Raw genomic sequence first — 27884 nt, forward strand, 5'->3', positions numbered from 1 at the left:
AGCTTGGAAGGCAAAGACTCGCATGGACTGACGCGTCCGCAGCTGCCTGAAGAAGGCAGAGTTTTCTCAAGCTTTGCAGGAGATAGCAAACATTAGATAAGGTAATAACAAGATTTGTAAATACTGTTTCTCTTATGCCTTCACGTGCGTCTATTGTTCCGATTGAACAGAGACGGTTTCGTTACACTACGCATGGTTTTGTGTTACAGCAGCCTTCCCGTTTCTACCCCGGGCTTGTTATTTCAGTTATTTATATAATTGGATCTGTTGAATTAAGTTGTCATTTTATTATTTATGATGGTACAGCTGCATGGTCTGGTCATTATTTTGTCAGGTATCCTTTGTTTACCCGCCTTCCCAAATAGCTCTTTACTACTTCATAGCGTAGATTGCGTTAGCGACTGCCTTGCGCTACTTCTTCCGGCTGAATAAGAAATGGAGAGGTCAAAATTAACACTATTAAAACATGCCAGAACTACTCTTCAGATACACTAGACCAATTTCAGTGTTCAGCCATGCTACTTACTCAGGATGAGCACGCATGGGGTTTTTTTTTAAGGTGAACTATCACGTGGTCCTGGCAAAGTTTACATCCTATTTAGAAGATGAGGGAGAACATCCTGCTTTCCTTAGGAAACTTTTTGGACTTTTCAGCTGAAATCATCCCTGAGGCAACTGCTTGAAAGAGAAATGGATCTGAGCCTCTACACAAACAACCACCCCTTTCCTTTAGCACTCCTCTCGGAGCTGAGGAGGTCCCAGGACAGCATTCACAGGGGTCCCATCACCCAGGCAAGAGGCACCCAAGGCCACAGGACTGCAACGCAGGAAGATCTTCACCTTATAGCAAACACACCCGCATCAGCTGCTTGCCAGCCTGTTACTGTGCAGCACGGCAAGGGCTTTCTTTTTTTTGGGGGGGGGGGGGGTGCAGTTGTCTTTTTAATGAGTAAAAAGGGAAATCTTTATCGCTGAAAAGAGTTGGGATCACTAAATGGGCATTTCCTTCAGGATAGGATTTTCTTCCCCCCTCCCCTCCCCCGAAAGTACATTTCTAATGAGAAGTTCTAGCAAGATGTATCCCCCTTAGAGCAGCTGCGTTTTTATTATTTAATATACAACATCCCCACACCAGGCTGCAGGCTGCGGGCTGTCCCAGGGCTGAAATGCTGCGGGGTGGATAACGCTATCGTTAGGATGAGCTGTTTGCTCATGAGAAACAGCAGGTCACAGGACTGCCAAGATACGGAGATGGTTTCAGCTGGCTGCACTGGCTGCTGCTGTATTGATGTTTCCTTCCCCGTGCATCTGCTTTGCTCCTTTGTATTAACACAGTTACTGACCCATGAGAAGGTTCCTGTAGCTGCTTTGCCAAGTGACAACTGCTCATCCACCATCGCACCCCGATGCACTGCCCAGCAGCTGCTAGCAGGGGATAGCACCACCATCACCCCAAATTCAGCCCTTCTCAACCACACACAAGAACTTACTGATGCACACTGGGTCTCCACTTCTCCCAGCCTGCAGTCCGCGGTGAAGGACAGCAAGGAGATATCGATGGGTGCCACCTCCCTTCCTCAGCATACAGGACCCAGGGCCGGTAACACCCAACCAGGCAGGTCCTGACACCCACTGTCCACCTCACAACCACCCTTCATGACACTTCCTTTCTCCCCCTTCAGCCCACTACCCGACCACTGCAACCCAAACACTCCACCCCTTCCTCCCCACGTTATTTCATTCCCATCGGTCCCTTCTGCCCACTCACCTCGTCTCCCGCCCAAGGTACAGCTGGGCCTCCAAGGTGCATGTGGGGCCATGCTTCCCACCCCACAGCACATCCCTCTTGTGGAGATATGTTCTGCTTCCCTGGCTGATGCCACCCCAAGCAAAGTGTCACCGAAAGGAGGGATCAACCCAAAGAAGGTGCACCATAAAGAGGGTGTGCCCCAGGGACAGTGCCACCCTCAGGTGGGTGTCACTCTGAGAAGGGTGTCACTCTCAGGAATATGCTCTCCAAAGAGGGTACCACCTCCAAGCAGGTGCACCCCAAAGAGGGTGCCCTATGAGGAGGGTTCAACCCAAGTGAGGTGCACTGCAAGCAGGGTGCATCCCAAGAAGGGTCACTCTTACGCAGCTGCACCCTCCAGGCAAGTGTCACTTTAAGGAAGGTGCCACCAGCTTACAGATGCACCCTTTAATAGGTGCCATCCCAAGCCAGGTACAACATGAGGAGGTCACAGCCCAAGGAGAGTGTCCCTATCAGGTGGCTGCACCCCAAGGAGAGTGCACCCCAAGGAGACTGCACCCCAAGGAGAGTGTCCCCATCAGGTGGCTGCACCCCAAGGAGGCTCTACCCTAAGGGTGGTGTCACTCCAAGGAAGGTGTCACCCCCAGGCGGGGGCATGGTCGGGAGGGTGTACCCTGAAAACAGCGTCACCCAGGGAGGTTGTCCCTCCCGGCCAGGTGCACCCCAAGCCAGAACGTTCAACCAGGGTCCCCCGGAACGAAGGGCACGCCCCGAGGGGGGTGTCACCCCCAGGCAATGCCACCCTAAAGGACTGTCACCCCCCACCTTCCCCTATCCAGGTGCACCCTGAGGAGGTGTGTGTCCCCCCGTGTCCCCCCTCCCACCCCACCCCACCGGGCATCCTCGGCGGGCGCGCCCCCGCCCGCCCCCGCGGCCGCGCAAAGCCGCCTCCCGCGCACCCAGCGCGGCCGCCGCTCCCCGCCCCAACGCCGCTCCCGCCCGCCGGAGCCGGAGCCGCCGCCGGAGCCGTATCCGTAGCCGGAGCCCGGCCGGCCCTGTGCATTGTGGTCCGTCGGCGGGGGGCGAACATGGCCGAGAAGCAGAAACACGAGGGGCGGGTGAAGATCGGCCACTACGTGCTGGGAGACACGCTGGGGGTCGGCACCTTCGGCAAAGTCAAGAGCTGAGTACCGCGGCCGCGGGGGGGGGGGGGGGGGGCGGGCTCGCCGGGCTGCGCTTCCCCCCCCCCCGCCATCCTCCACCTCCTCCTGCCGGTTAACGCGGGCCTCCGCGGCGGGCATCGCCTCCCCTCCCTCGGCGGCTCCCCCGCGCAGCATCCCCGGGGGCCGGGGAGGGAACGGAGGGGCGGGCGGCGCTCGGCGCTTCCCCGGGGGGCGCGGGGTGGGAGGCGGCCCCTTCTCGGTGGTGGTGGTGGTGGTGATGATGATGGTGGTGGTTGCGGGAGGAGGGGGATGATGGGGGTCGCGGGTAGGTGGTGGGAGCTGCGGACCCCCCTGCAGCCCCCGGCGCCGGTGCTCCCAGCAGGACCCACCGAAACTTTCCTCCCCGGACCAGGAGGAAGGTGATGGGAAGGTTGGACAGCAAAGCCGGGGGCACTGACCGGCATCCTTCCCCCCTTTCTGTGCCCAGGCGGCCGTCCCTGCTGCCCCTTTCCTTCCCAAAGGCACGGCAAACGCTCCGGAACCGGGAGGGAAAGGGGTTTCTCCTGCTCCCCCCCCCCCCCCGGTACATCCCCCCGCGGAGCCCCGCGGCCCGGGAAGCGGCTCCCCCCGGGGCCAGACCGGCCGCAGGCGGGGATGGAGGGGTCGGGTTTGGGCTATCCACTGGGATTCCTCTGTATTCATTCCTGCCAGAGGAGCCAACTCGCCTTTTCAAGGCACCGCCTTTGCTTTACCTGACTGGAAGATTTGCAGAAATTTGTATCCCTTTCTCCTGCGAATTCTGCCATTACATGCAAATCTTATCTTTGAATCAAGATCTTAAAAGAAAAAAAAAAAAAAAACAAAAACAAAAAAAACAAACCCAAACCCAACCACATTTATTATCGAAGCAAAATGGATAGCTGTGATTCCTGGTTGGAAATGGGTTTAGCTCCAGCCAGCGGAGCCGCTGTCCCGGCTCGGTGTCTCCCTGCCCCGCGGGCGAAGGGGCCATATGCCCGCGCTCAGCGACCGGAGTTTTAAAATAAACCCAAATTGACAGCAGGGGAAAGAAACCACCGCAACCGCTGGAGTTAAATCCACCTGTGACCATTAATCAGGCCCCTAAAAATATATTGCTGTGTTTAATCCCAAACCACAAATTTACTGACTAAAGAATTATCGGAATAAATACTTCGAACTGTAAGGATCGTTTAAATCACTCGTGTGTACCAGCAGACCTCAAAAAGTGCTCCAAAGGCAATTTTTTTCTTGGGGACCAAATTAAGCCTGCCAACAGCAGCCTTTTTTCCTTAACTACCTTTCAGGAGTAACTAACACCCCCCCACCCCACATATGACCCGACTTTGGTAAAAACTGATAGTTTCCAAAGAAATATTTCAAATAACATAAAAGAGATTTCCTAGCTCAAAATTCTTTATGGGTACGTAGTACCCTTTATATATATTTTTTTTTTTCCTTAATATTTTGTCCACGACAGGTGAAATTTGGACTTGAGATTGGAAACTAAGATGAAGAAAGTAGATCTCCTATTTATACCAAATTACAGCATTTTAATCAAATGAGCTTCAGAAAAACTTGTGTTCACCCTGTTTAGCAAGAAATGTGAGAAAAGCGAAGACATTTTTGCCTGATTGGTTCAAGCTTTGTATATATTGTGTATAATAATTGCTTTTTCACGAAGGCAGCCAGTGCCATCGGTGACATTTCTTGTTGCTGCTGTGTTTTCTTCAAACTGCCTCGCACAAGACTTCGTAAGAGGCACTTTTTCCTGCCTTAGTGCTCAACATTAAGAAGTCACAAATGATAATTTTTAAGGATTACAATTATTAAGGAATTAAAAAAGTGGCAACGGAAGGGAAGGATTTAGTGATGATGGGGTACGAACCAGAGTTTGGATTTGTGGCTGGAGCCGAATAGTCACTTTGAGCTGTCAGAAACCAGAGATAACAACAGAAGAAGTCCCTGTCGGGGATGTTTGTTCTGCCTGAGCACTGCCTGGGTCATCAGTGAACCCAGCAACCTAAAAATTAGCTAAATGCTGCAAGAAACGGTTAGTTTTTTAAGCCCATTCAGTTCCCTGATCTTGTTTATAGACAGACCGTGGGAGGCATGGAGGGGAGCAAATAGGTTGGCAGATGAGAGCAGGTTTTTGGAGATAATACTGAAATTCCAGCTGGAAATGGTCACCGTTTTTTTTACAAGAAAGGAAGGTGGCAGGCGTTAATGTGAGCGTGGTGGATGGATAGGAGGTCTCGTGCCAAGGTTCAACATTACTAGATAGGATTTTGCCAAATACAGGGAGAGCTGGTGATGGTTATTTTCCCTGTCCTCCAGGTCAAAGATAAGATTAATTTGCAGAAAATAGAACTGCGGAAACGATCTTGGATTTTGAGTTTAGTGAAGCGATGAAGGAAGGAGGTGGCATCTCCTCCGCTGCTGGTTGGTAAGGACAGATTAGCCAAATTGCTGCTGTGTTTGTCCTGGGCACATCCCACCCTGCGGGTCCCCAAAGAGCTCTCCTGTGACCACAGCCCTCGCCCCACCAGAGCTTCAATTGAAATCCAGCGGAGTAACACAAATATTTTTCCATGTGGTGCCATGCACGATGTCCCTGGTGGCCGCTTGGTGGTTTCTTGCCCGCGCTTGTTGACCACCAAGGTGATCAATCTGTGGTCCCTCAAGGACCGGCAGAGCTCGGGTTATGTTTATGTTGGTTATGGTGGCACCTCCACGGGCTGGAGTCAGGGTCAGATCCCGTTTTCCCAGGCGCTGTACCGTTGCTGCTGAAGGACAAACCTTGCGTTGGAGGGAAGATAAACTAAGGGAGACTAAACAGATGAAGGAAAGGGAAGAGAAGGATGATATAACATACGAGCAAGTGGCAGCGGGGCAAAATTAATACAGCGGTGCTAAATATATGCCTTGGATGGATTTCATTTTTAACTTTGGGCTACGATAAGGGCCGGCACAGCTGATAGGAAAGGAGTTTTCTTGCCCTTCCCTAAACTTTTACATTCCCCTGAAGTGTTTGCTAAAAAAAGTTAACTGCTTGTGGTACCCGAGCTGCCTCAAGCACGCACGCAAAGGTAGTCTTCGTTGGTACCTGCTGTAAAAAAACCCATGCTGTCGAGGGGTTTTAATGATTATTTCAGCTTACTGTAGGATTAACGCTATTCCTCCTTATTTTTTCTCTTATAAAAATAACTAAATTAGAAGGATCCTCTTTCAGAAACTTAATTCTATTATATCTCTTCCCTTCTTTCTTTAATATCACCTGATGCTGAAGCATCCTCATGCCTGGGCAGTCACACTGCAAGCAGGTGGGGTAGCAGCTAAGGATACTCACGCCATGTCCCGTTTGGTGCCATTTTTTGGAGTTTAGGGTCAGCGTTACTGCCTAACCTTTGATGCTCCTCGTCTTGGTGTCAAATCCATCTTCCCTGCTCTCCCCAGCAGAGCCCCGGTTGCCAGTTTTAAGCTGCGGTGGAGCCTACACGAGTACTTGTCGCTAAAAGACAAGACATATGCTCAAATCCCCTTTTCTGACGCTGCTGCTCAGCCCTCCCTCCTCCCCCCGGGCTTTTAATCCAGAGAGGTAGTGAGAGGGATGGAGGTGGCTTCCTCACCACCGCCCGAGACCACCGTTGCCCATCCTTGGGGCGAGGAGAGGACAAACCCGTGAGGAACAAACTGCACGAGCATCCCCTTCCACGCCTGCGAGAGGCACGGGACCTGCCACTGCTCCTCATCCTGGAGCCGGATCATCCCACCAACGTGCTCCGGCACGTGGGGTCAGAGCCGGCGACTCCGGGAGCAGAGGGGAGGTTGTCCTTACTGTCCCGTGTCAAAATTCCTGCATCTACAGGCTGCAGCCGGAGAGACCCGAAAGGCTTAAAAGTCTCCCACCACACAGCAAATTATGTTCTCTCTTGGTCTCTGTCTCTCAAGGCGTTCGAGTAGGCTTAACAAGCCACTGGGGACTGAAACAATAGTATCTCTCTATCTAATGCTTACTGTAAGCAAAAGATGGATTACAAAATAGACTGTTTATTTTTAATTATTAATGTGTTTGAGCTAGGAAACCTTCACAGAGTTACACGTTGTTTGTCGTGGATGGAAAGGAGATGTACTATTCGGCACCACTAATTATTAATTCTGCGCATGGCCATTATTTTTTTTTTTTTTCCCCAAGTGTGTAACAACAATTTTTCAAAGCATATACTGGGATAAGGCTAGAAAGGGTTGTGTTGGAACACAGGACAGCAGAAATCAGGGTTTTCTTCTTAGTTCGGCGACAAACCTCTTTTGCTTTGCTGCTCCTCAGTTTCCCAACTAATGGCGTAGTGCGTTACAATTCGTTAATGGCACTGAATGACTCAAGGGCAGCTTTCAAAGCACAGCTTCTCGGGCTCCCAGGAGAGAGAGAGAGAGCAGAGGTATCGCAGCGCTATAGGCAACCAAATCAAAGGCTGCTGGTAAGACTCGGTCTCAAAGACGTCCGCTAAAGTCGCCTTAGACCTCTGTGTCATCGCCTCCTCGCTGTAACGTATGCCGCGCGTATACCACGACCTTGGCAAAGAGAGATCGGTGCCCTTTATAAGACTACTGTGGGCGCAACCTGGGGAGAATTTCTTGCAGCGACCGACGAGGCTGTAGCCCGACCCCCTCCGCAAGCCCCGGTGAAGGTTGAGCGTGCTGTGGTACCCCTTGTCCTCGCGCGCCTTTGCCGCCTCTTGCTCCATCCATCCAAGCCCTCCCTGCCGTGGGGCAGCGCCGCCCCGCTCGCCTCTCCCCGGGGATGCACCGGGGAAAATGCCTCCTCGGACTATTTACAGCGCTCTCCCGGCACCGCCCGAGAGGAATTATCCGCCTCCTCCAGCCCTCGGCTAATCCTTAAATTGCATCTATACCGCAAAGCTCAGTTTGTTTTCATTTCATCTAGGAGTTTTGAGTATCGCGAGGAATAAAACGGACGTGCAAAGCGGCGCTTTAATTTTCAAGGGCAGTAAAGTGTTTTATTTTTAGGATGCTCTTACTGAGGAAAGAATCTCCGGCGGGTCTTATCTGGTGGCTAATAATAGTGACCTGGCCTGCCCCGCGCGGTGCCGGCGCTGCCGCCCTGCCCTTCTCGCCCCGTCTGCTCCTGCTCAGCTCCTTACAGCCTCCAAAATTACAGAGTCTAATAATGTAATAACAAGGCTGGCTCGTAATTATTAACTCCTTGCGCTCTATGTTATTACTGGAAGGGCAACGTTCGTAATTAGAGAGCACAAATATTTACTGTAAGCAGGGTTTCTCTGCAGTCTTCAGAAGACCACCCGTATGTCACCATTTTTAATGTCGCATTAGAAAATAGCGAGAAGGGGTAGCTCGTGGCCAGAGAACCCTTTTCGATAGAAACATCTGATCGACAGTCTTCAAGCAGTTTCTGCTGTTAACTTCAGTATAAATCTTGCTTCCGAGGAGATTTGTTTTTTTTTTTTTTTCATAGTCCGTTTATTGATGCTGATTTCGTTTCACGTTATTGTTAAGTTAGTGCAGTTCCCCCAGTGACCGTGGCGCTACTCCCAGTTTGTGGTTACTGTTGGTCCCCGCACACAGGAGGTGAGCACCGGCACCTCAGTACCCAAAGTGCATATTACAAAAACCCATATTGAAGTTCATATCTTTTCTAAAACCAGAATTTGCTCTTGCAGTGCAGCAGTGTTCCTGCAGCTTGTCATCAAACCGAGAAGCACGCTTGAGAAAGTATAAATAGAAATTCATTTTAGTAATGCAAATCCCACAGTCCTATTTTGGGCGGGGAAAATCCCTATATCATTTTTTTTAAAAAGAAGTGCGATGGTCTAGTTTTAAGACTGGGCTTATTAGGGATTTACTCAACCGGAGTGTTACGGTGGAGATTCTCCTCTGCCATTTAAATATATCTGTTTCTGATTCATCTAGTTTTGACATGCTATAAATCCTTGCCAATTAGCTTTGGGGATGACCTCCTCCAGTAACTCACTCTGTTTTATTTACTTAAGTGTTTTTTGCAGATAAATCCCCTCTCTTCTGTCTTCCACGACTCCCCCGGGAAAACAACGAGAAGCGAAGAGGCAAAAGCCAAGTTTAAAATACTTCACCCTCCCATCTTTTGCTTTTTTCCCCTTCAAGAGCTGCTTTTTGCTTATAAATCACCGTGTTCTAAATTGCTTGTATGAATCTTGCCACGCTGTTTAGTGACTTTGCAACGCTCGCTCTCTAATAGTTGGCGAACACCAGCTGACGGGGCACAAAGTAGCGGTAAAAATACTCAACAGACAGAAAATACGTAGCCTGGATGTGGTTGGGAAGATCAAACGAGAAATTCAAAACCTTAAACTCTTCCGGCACCCTCATATTATCAAACTGTAAGTACCCTTTCTGCCTCCGCCTGCAAAGACTTCACGTACGCGGTTGACTCGGTGTGAGGAGATGGCTTTGAGTAGTGGGAAACGTGAAGCGTGTGGTCACGTTTTTGCATGTTAGAGCCGTTCCAGAGTTTCCCGCTGACTTACGAGGGGACACAGCTGACGCTTTGAGAAATGACGGAAGATGTTTCTTCCATTGGGAGTCTGAGTTATCGTAGCAGCCGACAGACCCGATGTCCCCGCATCGGGTTTTGCTCAGCTAAACCCGCCCAAGCTGTCCTCTCTCCCGTGCGGAGGCCGTTATAACGGTGCGTAGAGATGGTCTGGGCTTTCCTGCCTCGGGATGCTGTTAGGAGGTTTTTGTGATGACCCCTTTTTAGGCTTGATATCTCTGGACTTGAAGCCGCTGAGAATGGGGCCCGAGGAATTGCAGCACGGTCAGGCTTGTAGAGTAAAGCCTTGGCCTGAAGTCAATAGGATTTACGTTTTAACGGCCTGATTATCCAGAGCTTAAAGGAGCTTTTTTTTTTTTTTTTTTTTTTTAAATTTATTATTCAGACATACGTTTTCCAAGCTGCCACTCTGATGAACCTGAATTTAAGTTGTAAATCAGCACCTGCACGCCGGCCTCTGGGATTCCTTCTCAATCCCCGGGTTGTGCAGCCAGTCCACGTTAACGAGGCACTAGATAATATCTTTGGCATTTCTATAAAAGAAAGCTGTTGAATGGTAACTGCGAGGATAAGTTGACATTTAGGTCGGCCTTAAAACTGGCATGAGATATAGCAAATACCTGGGACTTAGAGGCAAGGGAAAACAAATTCTCCCTGCAGTTAACTAACTAACCATGCAGCAACTGTTGACTTTAGAGTAACTTCACGGTTCCATGGATTTATTGGAGAACAGATTGGTATTATTTCACGAAAAAGCCAGCAAACGTCCTCAGCTGTGTGTCCAGCGTCCTACAAGTTAAGTCCTGTTCACACATTTGTCAAACTATTCAAGCCTAAAAATTAAACCCAGGTTAACATTACCAGTGTCCGATGGTACATAGAGCAATCATGAAATACAATGATAAAGTAAAGAGGTGAGGAGGAGACCGTGGAACATAAAACTCCTCTTTCAATAGCTCTTTGCACCTATATAAAGGAAATAATGGGGCGGTTAGCAATAACTTAGATGTCTGGGTCCAAAGCAACTTCAGGAAAATTAGGTTGATCCTATTGATCTTTGTGGGAGTATGACCTGTTCACTTGCTGGTCTCTGAAAATGGTTTGAAATCTGTTTTGTTTCAAGTTACAACTGTAAAAAAAAAAAAAAAAAGCAAACAGTGCATCTGAAATAAAGCAGAGGGGGTCTCAGCTGGTGCTGCTGTGAATTCCTGGAGCTGCGTTGACCTCAGCTCGTCACTGGCAGTTTGTACCAGCTGAGACACTGAAATGCGTTTGCAGCGCTCAGGGATCATTTTGAATGAAAATGGAGAATAAATTTGAGAGTCAAGGGTGATACTCCTTTCCCCCCACCCCCCACCCCCCCCCATATTCTAGAATATAGAGAGATTTAGTACTTAAAAAAAATAGCTGTAGTCTTTTGGGGTGCTCATCTTTGTTTCTCTACCTTTCCAAAAGAAGCTCCCTCTAGTGTCTAGAGTTCTTCTTCGTCTTCTTTATCCTTGATACGAGGGAAGCCAAATGTACCCCTCCCCTGCCCCCAGCTAAGGAAGCCTTCATTTCTAAAGCTGTTGTTGCAGATCTTGGGCAAAATGGAAATTTGAAAGTCAGGACAGTCCTAAATGTGATAGGATTGTCTGGCAGAGGTTTCAGAGGATTATTTAAAAGCCTGAAGGGAAACTGTAGGTCTGTAAAAGAGATCCTTTCATAGGCAAGTAAAAGATCATACTTGAAATAAGAGATGGCTTTTCAGAAGCGGAAAGCAATTATAAATGCAAGATCCGAACAAAGGCTTATTTTAAGGGTTGACGTGAAACTCATAATCTGTTTAAAAGCCTTTCCCCGTTCTTCCTAATGATTTTTTTTTTCTAATTCCGCTTGTGTTTTTGAAGGTACCAGGTCATCAGCACGCCAACGGACTTCTTCATGGTCATGGAATACGTATCTGGCGGTGAATTATTTGATTACATCTGTAAGCACGGACGTGTAAGTGCCAGTACCGTGTCAGCCCAAACACTTGTGTGGGAAGAGGATGGTGTTTAGAAGCAAAACGACTGCTAAAGGGAACGCGGTTAAGGTTAAGGCCCAAAATAGAAGTTGCTTCACAGCAATCCCATCTGGAGTGTCTCGTACCCGCCTCGCACAAAAGTTACGTGCGATATTTTGCAACGTTTCTCTGATGTATTTCGATACGCAAACCAAAATAGCCAAGGTAACGTGTTGCTTAGTGCAAATATTTGGAAAACTAGCATATTTTTTTATGATTTTTAGCTCTGGGCTGCCTGTCAAAACCCCCACGGTTCAGCAGCAGATTTACGTGTGCGCAGGGCACTGTAGGGGAAGAGCCGTCGGTGTGGTCTCCGTCCCGGTCATCCGCCTCCCTCTTGGCTCCACGTCAGGTTTTTTGAAGATTTTTTTTTTTTTTAAGGATGTGGCTTATCTGAACAACATTTTCGAATGCCAGTAAGCCTGCTGGGTGTAAATCACCGGAGGCGTAGGTTGAGCCCATGAAATGTGATATTATGGGGACAAAGACGATCACGGGTGTCTGCCCCGTGGACGTCCTCGTAGGCAGGGAGTAATTGCAGGGCAAGGAAATGAAAATGGGCTGAAGTAGACAGCCAGAATAAGGCTTCAGGTGAAGGATCAGCCCATCATAGGTTTTCTCTCTGTACTACCAAAAGCCAATACATTTACAACACATTGGTTTAGATCGGCGCACTGGTCGACAGAGCTGAGCCCATTTACTTTTCATAGCGTCGTAGAATGGTTTAGGTTGGAAGGGACCTTGAAGATCATCGAGTTCCAACTTCCCCTGCCATAGGCAGGGACACCTCCCACTAGGCGGTGTCCACTTCGACCTACAGTTCTGATTCCAGCCCGTTTTACCCATTTGGATCTCTTCGGTGACTAACTTGGATCTTTTCTGATCTTTGCGTTCAGAAACTAAGTTTTTCACGAAGAGAGTCTTTAGGAAGTAAAAATAATCAGCCTCCTCATCATTTTAACTATTCTCTAATATAGCTTATACAACTTCATAGCTAATATAGCTATATAGATAATTAAACTCATCAGAATATTCCACCTTTAGTTTTTTTTTTTCCCCCTAAACCATCTGTCCATGGGGAACCGCTCCCTGAAGCATCTTCTGCGGTGTTTTGTCCAGCCTCGATCTGCGTGTACTGCATAGCAGAACTGGTCCCCTTGGGACGGCAAGCCATTGCCTCATGGGTGCCACCAATAAGTTCTCCTTGACGGCTCAGCTAAATTTAGGTTTCCGATTTCATCTGTGGGCGGTATCATTTGAAAACACGAGCACGTTACAAAAAGCAAGAGGGGAAATCTGCTTTCTTTGCCGCTCCTGCTCACGGGCACGCTGCGTTTTTCCCTGCCTGCGCTGGAACGCGTTGGCTCCCCGCTAAGGCGACCCTTCCCTTGCCAGCTCTGCACGCAGACCAGCCTTCAGGACTATTTCCCCTTGCACCCACAGGTTGAAGAGGCAGAAGCTCGACGCCTTTTCCAGCAGATCCTCTCCGCGGTGGATTACTGCCACAGGCACATGGTTGTCCACCGAGACCTGAAACCGGAGAACGTGCTGCTGGACGCACACATGAATGCAAAGATAGCCGATTTTGGTATGTGACCCCAGCAGCATTCCAGAAATGCAGCCAGCTCCGAGGCGCTTGCTGGAGCGTGTCCGTTTTCCTAACCACGAGCAGTTCCTTTACCTGAAAAACCCACAGTTACAAACACCGGCCCTTTCGCAAAAGCAGGGATTACTTAGTGTGGGCGGCTTCTGTACCGGCGTTAAGAATGGAGCAGCGAAGTAATTTGCAAATCTTCGCTATGTTTGAGTATAACCACCTAATACAAAGATTTGGCTAATTTATCATAGAATCATAGAATCATAGAATCAGTGAGGTTGGAAGGGACCTTTAAGATCATCAAGTCCAACCATTAACCTACCCTGATAAAAACACCACCACTCCTAAACCATGTCCCTAAGCACCTCATCTACCCTTTTCTTAAACACCTCCAGGGATGGTGAATCCACCACCTCTCTGGGCAGCTTATTACAATGTTTAATAACCCTTTCAGTGAAAAAATGCTTCCTAATATCCAATCTAAACCTGCCCTGACATAACTTGAACCCGTTTCCTCTCGTCCTATCACTTGTCGCCAGGGAGAAGAGGTCAGCTCCCATCTCTCTAAAACCTCCTTTCAGGTAGTTGTAGAGGGTGATAAGGTCTCCCCTCAGCCTCCTCTTCTCCAGGCTAAACAACCCCAGATCCCTCAGTCGTTCCTCAGTCGTTCCTTATGTTTAAGACAGACTCGGAGCGGTTAATTCCAGGCTGAGGCGGCTGCGCGTGTTTATTTTCATGCATGTTCTCCGTCCGTTTGGCCATACGCTCTTGGCCTCGCTTCATTTTACAAATGAGCAGTGACGGGAGCCTTTAAGTGGCATTACGGATCGAAATCCATCGAAATAGCTGGGCTACCAGCTCGGTCCCGGGGAGACCTTTCTAGCAGTGATAAATCCTCCTGAAGATTTACAAATTTCACAAGCTCGCACAATTCTCATCTGAAGTAAACGTGCTCTGGGATGAATTATGTCTCTTTTCCTCTGCGCTACAGAGAAAAAAACCTGTGGGATTTGTAACTTAGAGAAGGAAAATGAGCCTGGAGTGAATATTCCTTGGTTAGAGATGAAACCAACAAGTATTATTATTATATAAAATAATATATATTACTATTACTATTTGCAAATCAGCTCAAAAAAGTCTCCCTAAATTATATCAGCAGTTTCTCTCCAACTTCCCCCCTCCGCTCGCTATACCTCTCCTCCTCTGTGCGACGCGGAGGCCCCCGTGGCTGGGCCCTTCGCGTCAAACATCGATACGTAGCGACCGTCTGGTTGTTTTTAGGATTGTCCAACATGATGTCAGATGGCGAATTTCTACGCACCAGCTGTGGTTCCCCGAATTACGCAGCCCCTGAAGTCATCTCTGGAAGGTAGGGCATTCCACGGCTAATCAGAGCCTACGTGAGCACGTGGTCTTTGAATTTGTTCTTGGGATTGGAAACAGCTTTGCACATCTGGTAAAAGCCGCCGAATCCTTCCAGCCTGTATTTATGTGTTTGGGGGAATCTGCTGGCAAAAGTCTGAACGTTTTCTTGGTTATTACATTTCTCAATAGCTGTCATAGCAAAACATGTTTTGCTAAAGATGTTTACACTTTGGAGGAATTATTAATAGCAGATGTTGACTGTTTAGATTGCTAATTAAAGAGGATGAAAATTACTCTTTGGATGCAAATACTGAGGTTTCAGATGGAAAGGTTTTTCCAGACCACCCCCTTCTCTCCTGCCCACCTATAATATGAAACACAGTGGTAATGAGGAAAACTCGCTAACAGAAGAATCGGGAAGATCTTTAATCACTTCCCTACACTGCTGAACTCTTGTACTGAAAATACTTGTCTTCTGGTTCCTTAAGATAGGGTGGTTTTTTTTTTTCGTGGCAGTAGGTTCAACCCTCATAGCTGTGTTTTGAATTGATGAATTGCATTGACAAACTTCCAGTGTGGTTCCGTCTCTCAGCGTGCAACGTCTGTACAACACATGGCACGTTGAACGCACTCTGCAAGGTTGAATTGGACTTTGCCATGTTGACGGAGAACTGTTACCTCCTATATCTGTCGGGAACCTAAATTACATAGAACGTACTTATTTGCCTAACTCTCTCTCTAATACGGTAGCAAGGATTGCAAAGTGCAGATTTTCAAATTTTCAGCCCCCTGTATGGTCCTTTCAAACTGCCCGTCTCCTTACTACCTGCCCCATATTTCTGAATCACCCTTTGCATGAGCATTATTTTTCCTAATCCAGCGTATTTTGCCCAGAACTGTAGCTTTTAAATACAACATTCTGCTCAAAGTGTCTTAGCTGCGATTGTGATTATTTTATCCCCGTTTACACCAGTGCAAGTGTTGGCAGAGCATCCTAGGAATTAGACCAGCAGCCAAAAACCCCGCTGCGACTACAGCTCTACATGCGAAAGCAAGTAAATCCTCATTGTCAAGAGGGGGACGAAGCCAGAAACTCTTTAACGCGATTCCAAAAAAATATTAATATCATTTCCATGTCCTTTTCAATAAAGGCCAAGGAGCACGTGATTTTCAGTTCGTATAGGAAACGAGGCACGTGGCAGGTTAACAGTCCCAGTGCGCAGAGCCTGCTTGTTTGAAGGATATGGGCATCACAGCTTATTAACGAGAGAAGTAAGAAAGAAAAGCAAAACCAAACCTACACGGTGCACTTTTTCACCGGCTGCTGCCGCCTTTGCTTTTGGGTAGAGCACCAAAGCAGTAGAGCGTGACGGCTCGGGTTTGGGAGTCATAAAAGCGCATCTCATTTGGGCTTAAAAAGTCCAATCAAGTGGTCGGGCAGTGCGGTTATCCGGGGAACAAATCGGGTTTCCGATCTGTTGGCGTCCCGCAGGGAGGCAGGATTGCCGAAGGGCAATCTAGCTAACCATCCGCATTTCCAAAATGACTCTGCTGCTGTCCCCGGCCTCACCGGTGGGAAGTCTCACCCTCGGTCCAGCAGAGCCGGTGTTTTGGTGGTGTTGAGCGGATGGGCACGTGCACAACCGGCGTTTTTCGTACACCGGTGTGCCTGCGGCGATGCTTTTCAGGAGGAGCAAATGCAGGATGCTGAGGTTTCGCAAAGAGAGTTCTGTATTTCCATTTCGACCTCTGTATTTTGGTAGGATTTTACAGGCCAAGGGTAGGCACTGCCTCCCAAAATCTCCGAGAAAGCATCAGTTGTAGCAAAAAGAGATAAACAGATCGAGCGAGCAAGCAGCAGGAAAACCCGTATATTTGGGGTGTCCCGGCTTGGTGATGCCAGGGCGCGCGTTAGCAGCTTGTCGGAAGCGGGAGCGCTTGCATGCCAGCACACAAACTTCGACCGAAAATAAACGCTTGGAGATATAGTATCTGCTGCCGTTTAATCTGCCTCCCTGAATGAGCAGAAATTTCCGGCTGAGCCCTTGGGGCGAAGGAGCGAACAGCCCGGCAGAGCTCTTGGAAATGTGGGGTTTGGCTTTTTGGAGGGTCTGGCGGATGCAGGGAGGTACACGGCCATGTAGAGGAGTGTGGGTAGCCCACGCCAGCTCTGCCCGTGCCATTTCCAAACCTGCCATGCCGGGTTTGGCTGGGGGCATCTGCGCGAGCAGCCCTGGGGTGGGCTGTGGCTCTGGTCCTGGTGGAGCTGGCGGAGGGTCCCCGGCTCGCCCGGTGGGACCTGCACCCTAACTAAGGAGAGGAGGATGGGGGGTGACACCTTTCTCCTGCCCTTACCTTTGTGCAGGCTGTACGCCGGCCCCGAGGTGGACATCTGGAGCTGCGGCGTTATCCTCTACGCCCTTCTCTGCGGCACTCTGCCTTTCGACGACGAGCACGTCCCCACCCTCTTCAAGAAGATCCGGGGAGGTGTGTTTTACATCCCCGAATACCTCAACCGCTCCGTTGCCACTCTCCTCATGCACATGCTGCAGGTTGACCCCCTCAAGCGAGCAACCATCAAGGACATCAGGTCAGCCCAGGTGGGATGGGGTGGGCGGGCTGTTTTCGGGGCGGATGGGGGGCTCCGGCATCATGGTGGCAGAGGACGGTGGCTGTCCTGGCAGGCAGGCAGGGTGGTTTCCAGGAGCAGGCGGCTAATCCAGCTGTTTTTTGTCCCAAGTGATTCAAGGAGCACTCCTGCATCCTTCTGCGCTGATGGAGAGGTGGGTGCTGCCGGCTGGCAGTGGGTGATGAGGAACAGGGTGATGATTTTATATAGATTATGTGTGTATATATATATATATATATAATGCTATTTTACTGCGTTACGAAATGGCCTCAAAATTCTCTTAATAAATAGTGCTTAGCAAAACCAGCTATATCACGCGATAACCCTAAGAACTTAATATCCACCAGCCATTTTTCATTACTTTTATTTCAAGACCACCTCCCTCTGGGTACCAGTTCAGAATAAGAGGGTAATCGTTGTACTTGGTGTCTATCCAATGAAAAAGGAGGAGAAACACAGGAATTACTTAACTCGATCCATAAATATCGGATATGGTTTAAAACGTGAGCTAATAGCTCGTCTTTAAATGCAGCATGGTTTTCTTGTCTAGTCAATGAGTGCAGTGCCCGTGAACCTTGTATCTGCATAAATGGAAATTTTCTTTGGAAAGTCAAGGTGAAGGGAACAATCGGCTTCTTAAGTAGATATCTGTGCCTGCAGAGATCATTAAATGTTCATGGCTGGTGGTAGGACTTCAAAATTTTCACAATATCTGAGCCCTTTCAGAAACATTTTGTAAAATTGGAGCCCGATAAGCATTGTATGAAATGTATAGTAATCATTACATCTAGCTGGTGTGCTGAGCATACACATCGATGTTACTGGGACTTTCGGGAGTTCGCAGGGTTTTAATGCGTTTGCAATAGATGGCCTTAATTTTGCCCTTCAAGTAAAACCAAGTAAAATGTCGTTTTTACTTCTTAATTCTTAAAGACTAGAGGATTTAATTACACGTATAGAGCAGCAGCACGTGATTCTATGTGGCGAGATTGCGGTTGATATATAGGAGCTATAGACAAGGCTCTCTCTGGCATTCAGCCACTGAATCGTCATGGAGTTCGTTGTAAATTGGTGGGAATGGGGTACCTGGATAGCTTTGATGTTCCGTATCTCCATCAGACCCACAGTAATCAGAAAGTATGAGCATCTCGGAAGTGCTGAGGTCTTGCTTCAAAGCCAAGCGAGCAAGCAGCCATGCTTGCCAGGTCTCATCGCTGTTGCAACACTGGGGGGACGGCGCAGGGCTGGGTTGAGCTCCCCAGTCTGCAGCTGAGGATTAGTCTTAGCTTAGACCAAGCGAGGGACTGGTGGCAGTGGTTGCCCCAGCTTGCCTCGCACAGACCTCACGGCGTCTCCTCTCTTGCCTTTTCCCAGGGAACACGAGTGGTTTAAGGAGGAGCTGCCCAGTTACCTGTTCCCAGAGGACCCTTCCTATGACGCCACCGTCATTGACGATGACGCAGTTCGGGAAGTTTGTGAAAAGTTTGAATGCACGGAGTCGGAGGTGATGAACAGCCTGTACAGCGGTGACCCTCAGGACCAGCTGGCGGTGGCTTACCACCTCGTCATCGACAACCGGAGGATCATGAACCAAGCCAGCGAGTTCTACCTCGCCTCCAGCCCCCCCACCGGCTCCTTCATGGACGACAGCGCCATGCACATCCCGCCCGGGGTGAAGCCGCACCCCGAGAGGATGCCACCCTTGATAGCGGACAGCCCCAAAGCGCGATGTCCTTTGGATGCCCTCAACACCACCAAACCAAAACCCCTGACGGTCAAAAAGGCCAAGTGGCACCTGGGAATCCGCAGCCAGAGCAAACCCTATGACATTATGGCCGAGGTGTACCGCGCTATGAAACAGCTGGATTTCGAGTGGAAGGTAGGGAGCGCTGGTGCTTCGTGCAGGTTTTCACGGGTCTTCTTCTCGCGAGCTGGATTGCTCAGGGAGCTCGGTAGGTGTGGTTACAGCCTCAGCCGTTTCCAAATAAATGCTCGCACCTTGTGACCATCCCTGTTATTCCTTGCTAATACAAACACGCTGCATTAAGATGCAAGCTGTGCTTCGATATCGGTGGTGTTTATTTGTAGCGTGGAGTAAGAGTTTTCTTTCTGAATGCTCTAAGCCTCTGACTGGAAAGGCGATTCTGCCTCGTTTAGCGGCGGGGATGAGAGGAGCCGGTCACATTGCTAATTTTAGTGGCTAATTCCTTGCGAGGTCATCTCGAGTGCTCCGGAGCAAAGTAACTCTCGTTACTCCTGCTTGCGTCCTGGCAGTCGTGTGTGCTGAAACGGCACTTTACAGATGCACGGGCGAGGGGTGGGGGGGGGGGCATTAGGGGCAGGAGCTTGTACCATTGATGCGGTAGCGTTTTCCTCAGTGGAGATGGAGCACTGCTCGTAGACCAGATGTGCTTTCAGACACACGTGCTTCTTCCCCGGTTTTAGGGCTCAGCTTCACGAAGCTTGATGTAAACCCGGATGGCATTTTAGTTGACAGTACTCAAGCGTTACGGAGCATGGGAACAGGCTGCCCGGGGAAGTGGTTAGAATTGCCATAGAATCACAGAATCACAGAATTTTCAGAGTTGGAAGGGACCTGTAGAGATCATCTCATCCAACTCCCCTGCTAAAGCAGGATTGCCCAGAGCACATTACTCAGGACTGCATCCATGCCAGCCATGCCTGGAGGTATTTAAAAGACGGGTAGACGTGATGCCGAGGGACGTGCTTTAGTGGTGGTTTTCACGGTGTTAGGTTGATAGTTGGACTCAGTGATCTTCGAGGTCCCTTCCAACCTAGATGAGTCTATGATTTTACTCACTTCTGGTATTTCTTCAGAGCTACACAGCATTTAGTCACAATCTTTTTCGAAGTCGGATTAATAAATCCCTAAGTTAGCCCTTAATATTTTCTGCTGAGCCTGATTCAGCAAATCTCAGCGCGGTGGCTGACGTGAGCTCTCCCGACTCGTGGCCTTTCGCGGCGGCCTTGTGCGAGCATCAGGAGCAAGGGAAGGAGAATTTCAGCCCAGATCTCCGTCACCGGAGGAGATATACCCTCCTCGCTCCGAGTCCCAAGGGTGGTACAGTGTGAACGTCACTGTGCAGCTTCTTCAAAGCCTCCAACCTCCTCCTTATTCTTGATAACATCACGTATTTAAAGCCAAGCAGCACCCAGAAACCTGATTTCACTGCACCAGGCAGGAGATGGACTGTCTCGAGGTGCATATGCCCACCCCAGCCAGACATTTGGTAGCCGCGTGGTTTTACAGAGAGCAAACAAACCTGATTTATTTCTGGTACAACTTCAGAAACCAAGTCAGCCCAACGTCTTCATGTAGGCAGCGGAGCTTATTTTGTACGAGGAGGTTTCACAATAGTCTTTCCCACCCCAAGAATAACTTCAGATGGGACTCTTCATCCAAATAGCTTTCCCATCCGTGCAACTGCCCTCATAAGTATAGCACAGAGAAAAGATCTCGTTGCAAACGAGGTGCAGCAGATCGCGGGGGTGGGAAGCGGCAAGAGAAAACGCACAGCTCGAGGCTGATTCACGAACACCGAATTTAGCTGCGCCGATGGGAGAGGTTACTCTCCGCAGCTGCCCAGCCTGCCCTGGTTTCACGGGCACGGTCCTCATCCGCGGGACTTTTTGGCTCGTATGGCCGTCGCTGCTGGTGAGGGAGGAGCGAACATCACTTTGGTGCCCGGCAGATGGGTGACGGCAGCTTCGTCTGCCAGCAGCTGGTCAATCAGAGCCCTAAGAAGCATTTTTAAAGCTAGGAGGGAACGGGGCGTGAAGCCGTTCGCTTAGTTTTATAGGCGTCGTTCTTTCTAGAAGCTGCGTCGAAAAGGTGTCTTGCTAACAGAAAAACGTAAGGAAAGAAATGTTCTTCGCGCTGCCTCGAATCTTACTCCTGAAAGCAAGTTTCCCGTTGCAGGTGGTGAACTCCTACCACCTCAGGGTGCGCCGCAAGAACCCGGTGACGGGCAATTACGTGAAGATGAGCCTGCAGCTCTACCAAGTCGACAACCGCAGCTATCTCTTGGACTTCAAAAGCATCGACGGTAAGCGGGAAATGGTGCAACGCGAGACGTGAAACACATAAAATGGCAAGTTTGGAAGTCTTAAAAAAAAAATAAATAAAATTAAAATCATTCTTTGCATTTCAAAATGCTCACGCAGCTGTGTCAAGTCAGTGAAAGCCCTTTTGATCCATTTGTCTCCACTACTGTCACTAATTGCTTACCAAACGCGCATTGCAGGTGCCACACTAATGCCACCTCTTCTTTTTTCTTTTTTCCTTTTACCTATTCAAGATGACGTGATGGAGCAGAGGTCCGGCTCGTCCACGCCGCAGCGCTCCTGCTCCGCCGCCGGCTTGCACCGGCCGAGGCTGAGCATCGATGCCGCCGCGGCCGCCGAGTGCCAGTCGCTGATGGGCTCTCTGAGCGGCTCCTTCGTCGGCAGCATCCCCTCGGTGACGCCGCGCCTGGGGAGCCACACCATGGACTTCTTCGAGATGTGCGCCAGCCTGATCATGGCCCTGGCTCGCTGACGGGCGGCACCGAGGCACCGGTCCCTCCGCACACGGTATTGCACTCCGAGGATCTGGTCCGACTTGTCCGTTCCTTGTTTCTTCTGCTTCGTTCCTCCTCCTCCTCCTCCCCTGACCGCTCCATAGCCTGCGACACAGAGCCCATTCCAGACCCAAAACGTACTCCCCTCTAACAAGGCACTGAGGAAATTAAGAATTAACTTTATTTCACTCCTTACACTGTGGTGAAATGTATCCGATACCCTTTTTTCCTAGTGAACCGAATGGGAAGGGTTGGCATGGCCGTAAAGTAGCGAACGTATCGCCGAGCTTTCGGAAAACGCCTCCCCCCTGGTTCATCCCGAGTTAACGGAGCCGTGGCCAAGTTTTCGGCGGTGTCGGTAGCGTGCAGTGAGGTTGACGTTGTATCCCCTTTGCTGTGCAGAGCAGGGGCAGGATGGGCTGAGCCAGGTCAGGGGGGTGGACCAGGAGCTACGTGAAACGGAGCGGAGGGGTCGTGAAGCAGCTCTGCGGCGTTCGCAGCCGGGTGCTGCTGGGGCCGTTGGTCTCCGGTAACACTTTCCTCCTAAAACCAGCAGCTGCTCAGGCGCGCCTGCGCTAGTGCAATATGCCATCCCTCCCCTCTGGGTTTTTTTTTTTGTTTGTGTTTTGTTTTGTTTTTTTTTTTTTTCCCCCGCTAAAGATTGGGGGCGAAGGTGGGATGGGCAAAGGTTCTGTTGCAAACGTGCCGTGGGAAAGCCTCCACGTGTCAAGTCTTTGCACAGGAGTGTCCCACGAGATGCTTTATTTCCTCCTCCCGAGAGCCCCGGACGGCACTGACCTGCTCACCGCGTTGAAAGGTGAAGGCAGCTTGCCTTTTCCCCAGACCTTCGTCGTCGCCCCCGCCTCCAACCCGCTCACCCTCCCCTCCGGAGGCCGAATCCCCAAGCAGGATTCGGATGAACCACCGACGGAGGGCAGGATGCCGATGAGCCCCTCGAAAACCCAGTGCTCTGCCCACCGTGCACCCATCGCGCAGCTCCGAAGCACTTACCTCTCGCCTTTCCTGCAGGAAGCCTTCGCCCGCCGTCGCCACCCGAAAAGCGCTGCCGAATCTGCCTTCCCTGCCGTCCCCGCTCGCAGCTTCGCGCCGCCGGAGACTCGCTTTTCACGCCGAAGGGCTCTCCCGTCCCGCCGCTGCTCACCAGACTGTGACCATCACCGCTCCGCTGGGATAAGGCAGGGATAGCTGAATCCGGAGCTTTATTGTTTCTTTACTACTGGCTATCTGAAGGATAGGATTTTATTTTCTAAGACAAACTACGGCGATTTTTAAGGTTAAATTCTTGTTATTCAAGGGTAAACTCTAATGCATGTGTGACTCCTTTGTTTAAAAGAATTATTATTTTTGATTACATAGGCTTAATCTAATGGGCAGCGTTGGCATCTGCTTGGCTTTGCTACGGTATTTAATTCCATTTACTTGATTGCGAAGGAACATAATAGTCTAATCAGTCAAGGAACAAATGCTTTATGAAAACTTTGCCAAAAAAATCCTGGGTGGTTTTTTTTTTTTTTTCCTTTTCTTTTTTGTTTGTTTGTTTTTTGTTGTTGTTTTGGTGTAAGAAACAAAGCAAAGGAGAACTTTTGCTGGTCCCAGGTACACGGTCATTCAACTTTAAAAAAAAAAAAAAATATCCATCTTTTTGATAGCTTCTTATGACCCATCAAGGATTTTTGCTAGGTTTTTTTGTACAGTTGCACTTTAATTTATACTTTCTGCAAGTTTCTATGAGAAGCAAGGGAGAGAACGACACACTAAGCCTTTTGTACTAATCATTTTAGGTAATCAAGACAAATACGGGATATTTTTGCCATCTACTGGCAGTTAAATGGACATTTTCAGCCTGAAGTCCCTTTTTTTTAAAAAACACAAAATTGCCTTACTTTTGTTACAGATTACGCTTGGATTCTCACTAACGTGACTTTACCGCTCCAATTTTTTTTCCAGAAGCCGCACAAAGTAGAAAGCTTCCGGGGGGAAAAAAAAAACAAACCAAAACCAGTTTTGCCGTTAAGTTCTCTTACGCTAAATCCAACGCAGCAGTGGTTGGATTATAAACCCGGCAGCAGAACGATTTTGTTTTTAAAAGCAACACTGGAAATATTTGTAGTCCTCCTAGGTTTTGTAACGAGCTTTTTTTATTATATGATCGTTGTTAAATAAATACTCCGGGCTGGAGGATGGCGTTGGGGCTGTGCCTGGTGGCTCTGGGATGATGTGCGTCTCCAGTGCTGTGGTGCGAGCGGCTCATACCTGGCGAGGATGGAGAATCCAGACTCCTGCGTGCAAAAAAAAAACAAAAACAAACCAACAAACCCACCCCAGAGCCAAAGCCGAGCAGCGCCCGGTTCTTTAGCAGCTTTCGGATCAGTGCTGAGACACGAGCGGATGCTGAGCAAACGGCCCTTAATGGTTTCGGGTGCTGGAGACTGGAGATAAGCCCCTTGGGAAAGGAGCAGGAGGGGGCGGCTGAGCGGCCGCAGGGACAGACGTGAATTTCCATCCAGGAAACACTTAGGAGTGGCCGTACTCCCGCCGTGACGTGTATTTGAAATGGAAAAGGCTGTTTAAATCATCACTCCCAACGGAGCATCTCGCCAAGTCGCTTGTCCTGGAAGCACCTGGTAAGGGGCTGGTGCACGGGGTATGGGCTGCGGTGTAGAAGCGTGTAGGTGTACCGCCGTCTCACCTCCAAACGACGCTCGTCCTCTGGGATTTCCTCCCCGCCAGAACTAACAGCATTAAAAGGCAGCGGACGCCCCTGGGAGGACGTATTTGCTTCCCTTGGAGGCGGGCGGGATTTCTAGGTGGTAGAAATAAGCCCTCGCGGCACTCGGCGTCTTCTCAGCCCCACGCAAACGTTAACTGATGTGTGGATCTGCAAAACCAGTCCTGCCTAGAAGGCAGCAAGAGTGGCTCAGTTTTCCGTATGGAGAGACACAAAGAGATGAAGCGACTTTCCTGCCCGACGGCGGCAGAGGCAGCGGAGCGGGTAGGACTGATGGAAGCACCTCCGCCATTAACGCGTCCGACTACACTGTCCGTTACAGCCTTACCCAAACCCACGCTGCAGTCGGAAACGGTCTGAGAAGTCTCACTCCGATTTTTTTTTTTTTTTTTTTTTTTTTTTTTACTTATTTTGCTTTCGCACAGGCTGTTTTCTGGTTCCCAGCTGCAAAGAAGCTGCCGACCCCCAGTTACGGTTTCTGGAAGAAAAGTTTAACTTTTACACTGTTACACTGTGGTCAGGTTGGTTGGGTTTTTGGTTTTTTGGTTTTTTGTTTTTTTTTTTTTCCAGTTACGCTGATACACGCACGAGCATCAGGAAAAGCAGGGTAGACCTATTTGAACTACAGAAACTTGAATTACTCCAAGTGCAATTCTTCCAAAGCCGCTGAACAGCTGCGCTTTGCGAGCCACAAACTCACCCAAACTTTGCTTCAGCCCGAGAGGGAGAGAAAGAAAACGCGAAGGCTCGAGTTCCGTCGGGCTCCGGCATTAACCTCCAGCTCCTGGAATGAGTTAATTGAGAATAGCTTCTACTGTACTAGTTGGGAAATGTATATATGGATATATTATATATGGATACATATATACATATATTAAAAAAAATATATTATATGTGGATACATATATAAAAAATATATATTATATATGGATACATATATATATATATATATATAAAAAAAATGTAGGTAGCATCCCTGTCATTGGCTTCTCAGTTATATTTGCCCAGCGGGGTGGGTGTGCGCCCTGGACGCCCGCCATCGCACACACCAATCCCGGCGTACGAGAGGACCTGGAGAAAAGGGAGGATATTTTTACCCCCTCTTCTAGGGAAAGCCCCTGAGTAGCACAGCCTCGTCCGGGGACAGGAAGGAGAGGTGGCGTCGGGAGCCACGAGCATCCCACTCTCCCCGGCCGAAGCCGCGGTGCCGACGGGGTTTGGGGCAGTTTAGTGTTCAGGAGTTAGAGCCGAGCAGGCGAAGGCAGCGGGATTTTTTTTTCTTTTTTTTTTTTTTTTCTCCTAACAGGTCAGAAATGCATCTTCGGCATCTGCATCCAATTTAGCATTTCATAAGGTGTGTAGAAGCACAGGGGTATATTTGGGCAGTGTTGTAAAAATGAAGCAAGCGGTTGGTATCTGTTGTATATACGTATTTTTATTTTTTTTTTTTGTGCGATTATAATGCCGTTCGTATTGGAATAGATGACGTTTGAACAAAATAACCATTCTGTCTACTCCTTTTCATTTTACTGCTCCTTATCATCAGTCGTCCTGTGCGCACCCACATAGAAGGGACACTTATGCGCAGCACAGGAAATTGTGCCTTTGGCATACGTTAGGACTGCTGGAAGTCGCCGCTTTCTTTGGCGAGGTGCACAAATCCCCCCGTTTATGCGGAATCCCACCGGTGAGACGTGCGGGCCGTGTTTCTAAATACTTGAAGTACCACTTGCTGTGCAATTATTTGGCTTCGCCCTTTTATTAGCTGGGAGGAGAGGGGGAAGAAGAATCGCACATGCGTCCCTTCGGATGAGCCAAACAAATCCCTGCTCCAGCTCCTCAAGTGTTTTACTGGGCAGTTTTAGGATCTGGTTTTGTTTCAGGTGTATGACGTACCTCCTGGAGTCACCTTCCTTAAGGTCTTACTTTGGTATGGGCTTTCCATTTAGCGCTCTCCTTCGGCTTCTTTAGCCCTCCCCTGATATATTCCTTTGCATCATTCACATATATAAAAAAAAAGCAACAGGTTCCCGTCATTCTGAATTTCCAGTCCGCCTCTTGGATGTGGCGTTAACGATTCATTCAGAGGTACCTCACTCCCGCGCCTGAGAGAGGAACTGGTTTGCAGAACTCCCACGTGACACCTGTTGACCAAACGCCGAGTTTTGCCGAGGGCAAACGCGCTGTTACGCGTATGCCGTCCGCGTAGCTTTGCTCGGGTTCGGTCAGCAAAATGAGGAGAGCTGGGCGGTAAGTCAGAGCTCTGGCTGCAAAGCACGAGCGCGCTTTTGGTGTTACGGGAAGTCTGTTTTCAACGAAAGCCTTGGAATTCCTGCTGAAGCTGCCTTAATTTAAAAATCAAAGTTTTATTTGTAAGATTCATCTCTACGGGTTTGTTTTTTTTTTTTCTTTTTTCAAGTGTTGAAGTAGTTTATTTATCCTCATCTCGCGAAGCTGTGAAGTAGGTACTGTAGACATGGTAATACTTATTCTTGTTGCCGAAAGCATGTTCATGTGTTCTGTATCACGTTATATTCACCTGTTTTGTACCTCAGCGCGTTTGTTGGTTTGTGGTTTTTTTTTTCTTTTAGAGCGCAAAGCAAAACTGAATCCCAGGATGACTGTAGTGTCCATGGCCCAGCACTTCTGGGCAGACAAACCTCAGCTCTGTGAGACAGACGAACTGGACTAGTCCGTTGGAATTTTTTGTTTGCGCTATAAGGAGTATTTATGATTTATGATATTATGTATTTATGGGTTTGGGGGGTTAAAATACTGAACTTTAAACAGCTCTGACTATATGCATCCCTTCAAAGGTATCGTTAACGTGAAGCTCAGAAAAAAGTCCTGAGCTCTATAAGTACTCCATCCTTCTCGGCGTTTTCTCTTTTGTCCGCTGATGGGCTGGAGAAGCTTTTCTTTTTCACATTAATTGCTTTGTTACTTTTTGGGGCTAGCTGTTGTGGAAGGGCACAGAGCCTGGGTTCAGTTTTGTCCTTTGTGCAATTAACTGTGCATTAGATAATCACAACGAAGCCTTTTACCTTCCATTTATGGTGTGGAAAGTGGTTCTCGGTGTACTGCACTGCATGCGATAGCTGTCTCCATGGTTGACGTTTGCACTTTAATAAACTCAGAGATGAAAAGAGGCAAGAGCAACAAATCCTTAAAACTTACTTATTGCACAGTCCTTTTTCGCAGGCTGGGGCCGGCTGGTAGAGTTTCCCTCTGGAGATGTTCCCGGCACATCCCGGCTGCGGGGCCACGGATGCCCCCAGGGCTTGGGGGGACAAAGGGGCAGGGAAGGGGATTAAAATATATACATTAATAACAGAAACAGCTTCCCCAACCCAAAATACGTGCCAGGAGCCCAGCCTGAAGGTTTTCTTCTGTATTAAGGAGCATCCAGCAGAGCTGATGG

At 49.0% G+C, this 27884-nt stretch overlaps 1 protein-coding gene across 2 annotated transcripts; it reads left to right on the plus strand.

The window, feature by feature from the left end:
• Nucleotides 1-2826: 2826 nt before the first annotated feature.
• Nucleotides 2827-27609, plus strand: PRKAA2 (protein kinase AMP-activated catalytic subunit alpha 2). Of its 2 annotated transcripts, none has more exons than XM_082484160.1 (10): nucleotides 2827-2932; nucleotides 8973-9326; nucleotides 11389-11482; nucleotides 12987-13131; nucleotides 14422-14509; nucleotides 16871-17095; nucleotides 18509-19013; nucleotides 21075-21201; nucleotides 21454-21727; nucleotides 22744-27609. In XM_082484160.1, the coding sequence occupies exons 3-9, from the start codon at nucleotides 11423-11425 to the stop codon at nucleotides 21690-21692; spliced, it is 1389 nt and encodes a 462-aa protein (XP_082340286.1). In that variant the 5' UTR covers nucleotides 2827-2932; nucleotides 8973-9326; nucleotides 11389-11422; the 3' UTR covers nucleotides 21693-21727; nucleotides 22744-27609. The 2 variants fall into 2 exon arrangements, with proteins under 2 accessions (XP_082340286.1, XP_082340285.1); XM_082484159.1 differs by having other exon boundaries at nucleotides 2828-2932; nucleotides 9185-9326.
• Nucleotides 27610-27884: the final 275 nt, after the last annotated feature.

The sequence above is a fragment of the Vanellus vanellus genome (assembly GCF_965231255.1).
Source record: "Vanellus vanellus genome assembly, chromosome: 5".
Taxonomy (NCBI): domain Eukaryota; kingdom Metazoa; phylum Chordata; class Aves; order Charadriiformes; family Charadriidae; genus Vanellus; species Vanellus vanellus.

What these genes read in the sequence shown, in the direction of transcription:
- PRKAA2 (XM_082484159.1), top strand. Translation starts at nt 2,839, where the DNA reads ATGGCCGAGAAGCAGAAACACGAGGGGCGGGTGAAGATCGGCCACTAC. An exon ending in CCTGAAGTCATCTCTGGAAG is followed by an intron (nt 14,510 to 16,870) that starts GTAGGGCATTCC and finishes ACCTTTGTGCAG; the next exon opens with GCTGTACGCCGGCCCCGAGG. An exon ending in AGCTGGATTTCGAGTGGAAG is followed by an intron (nt 19,014 to 21,074) that starts GTAGGGAGCGCT and finishes TTCCCGTTGCAG; the next exon opens with GTGGTGAACTCCTACCACCT.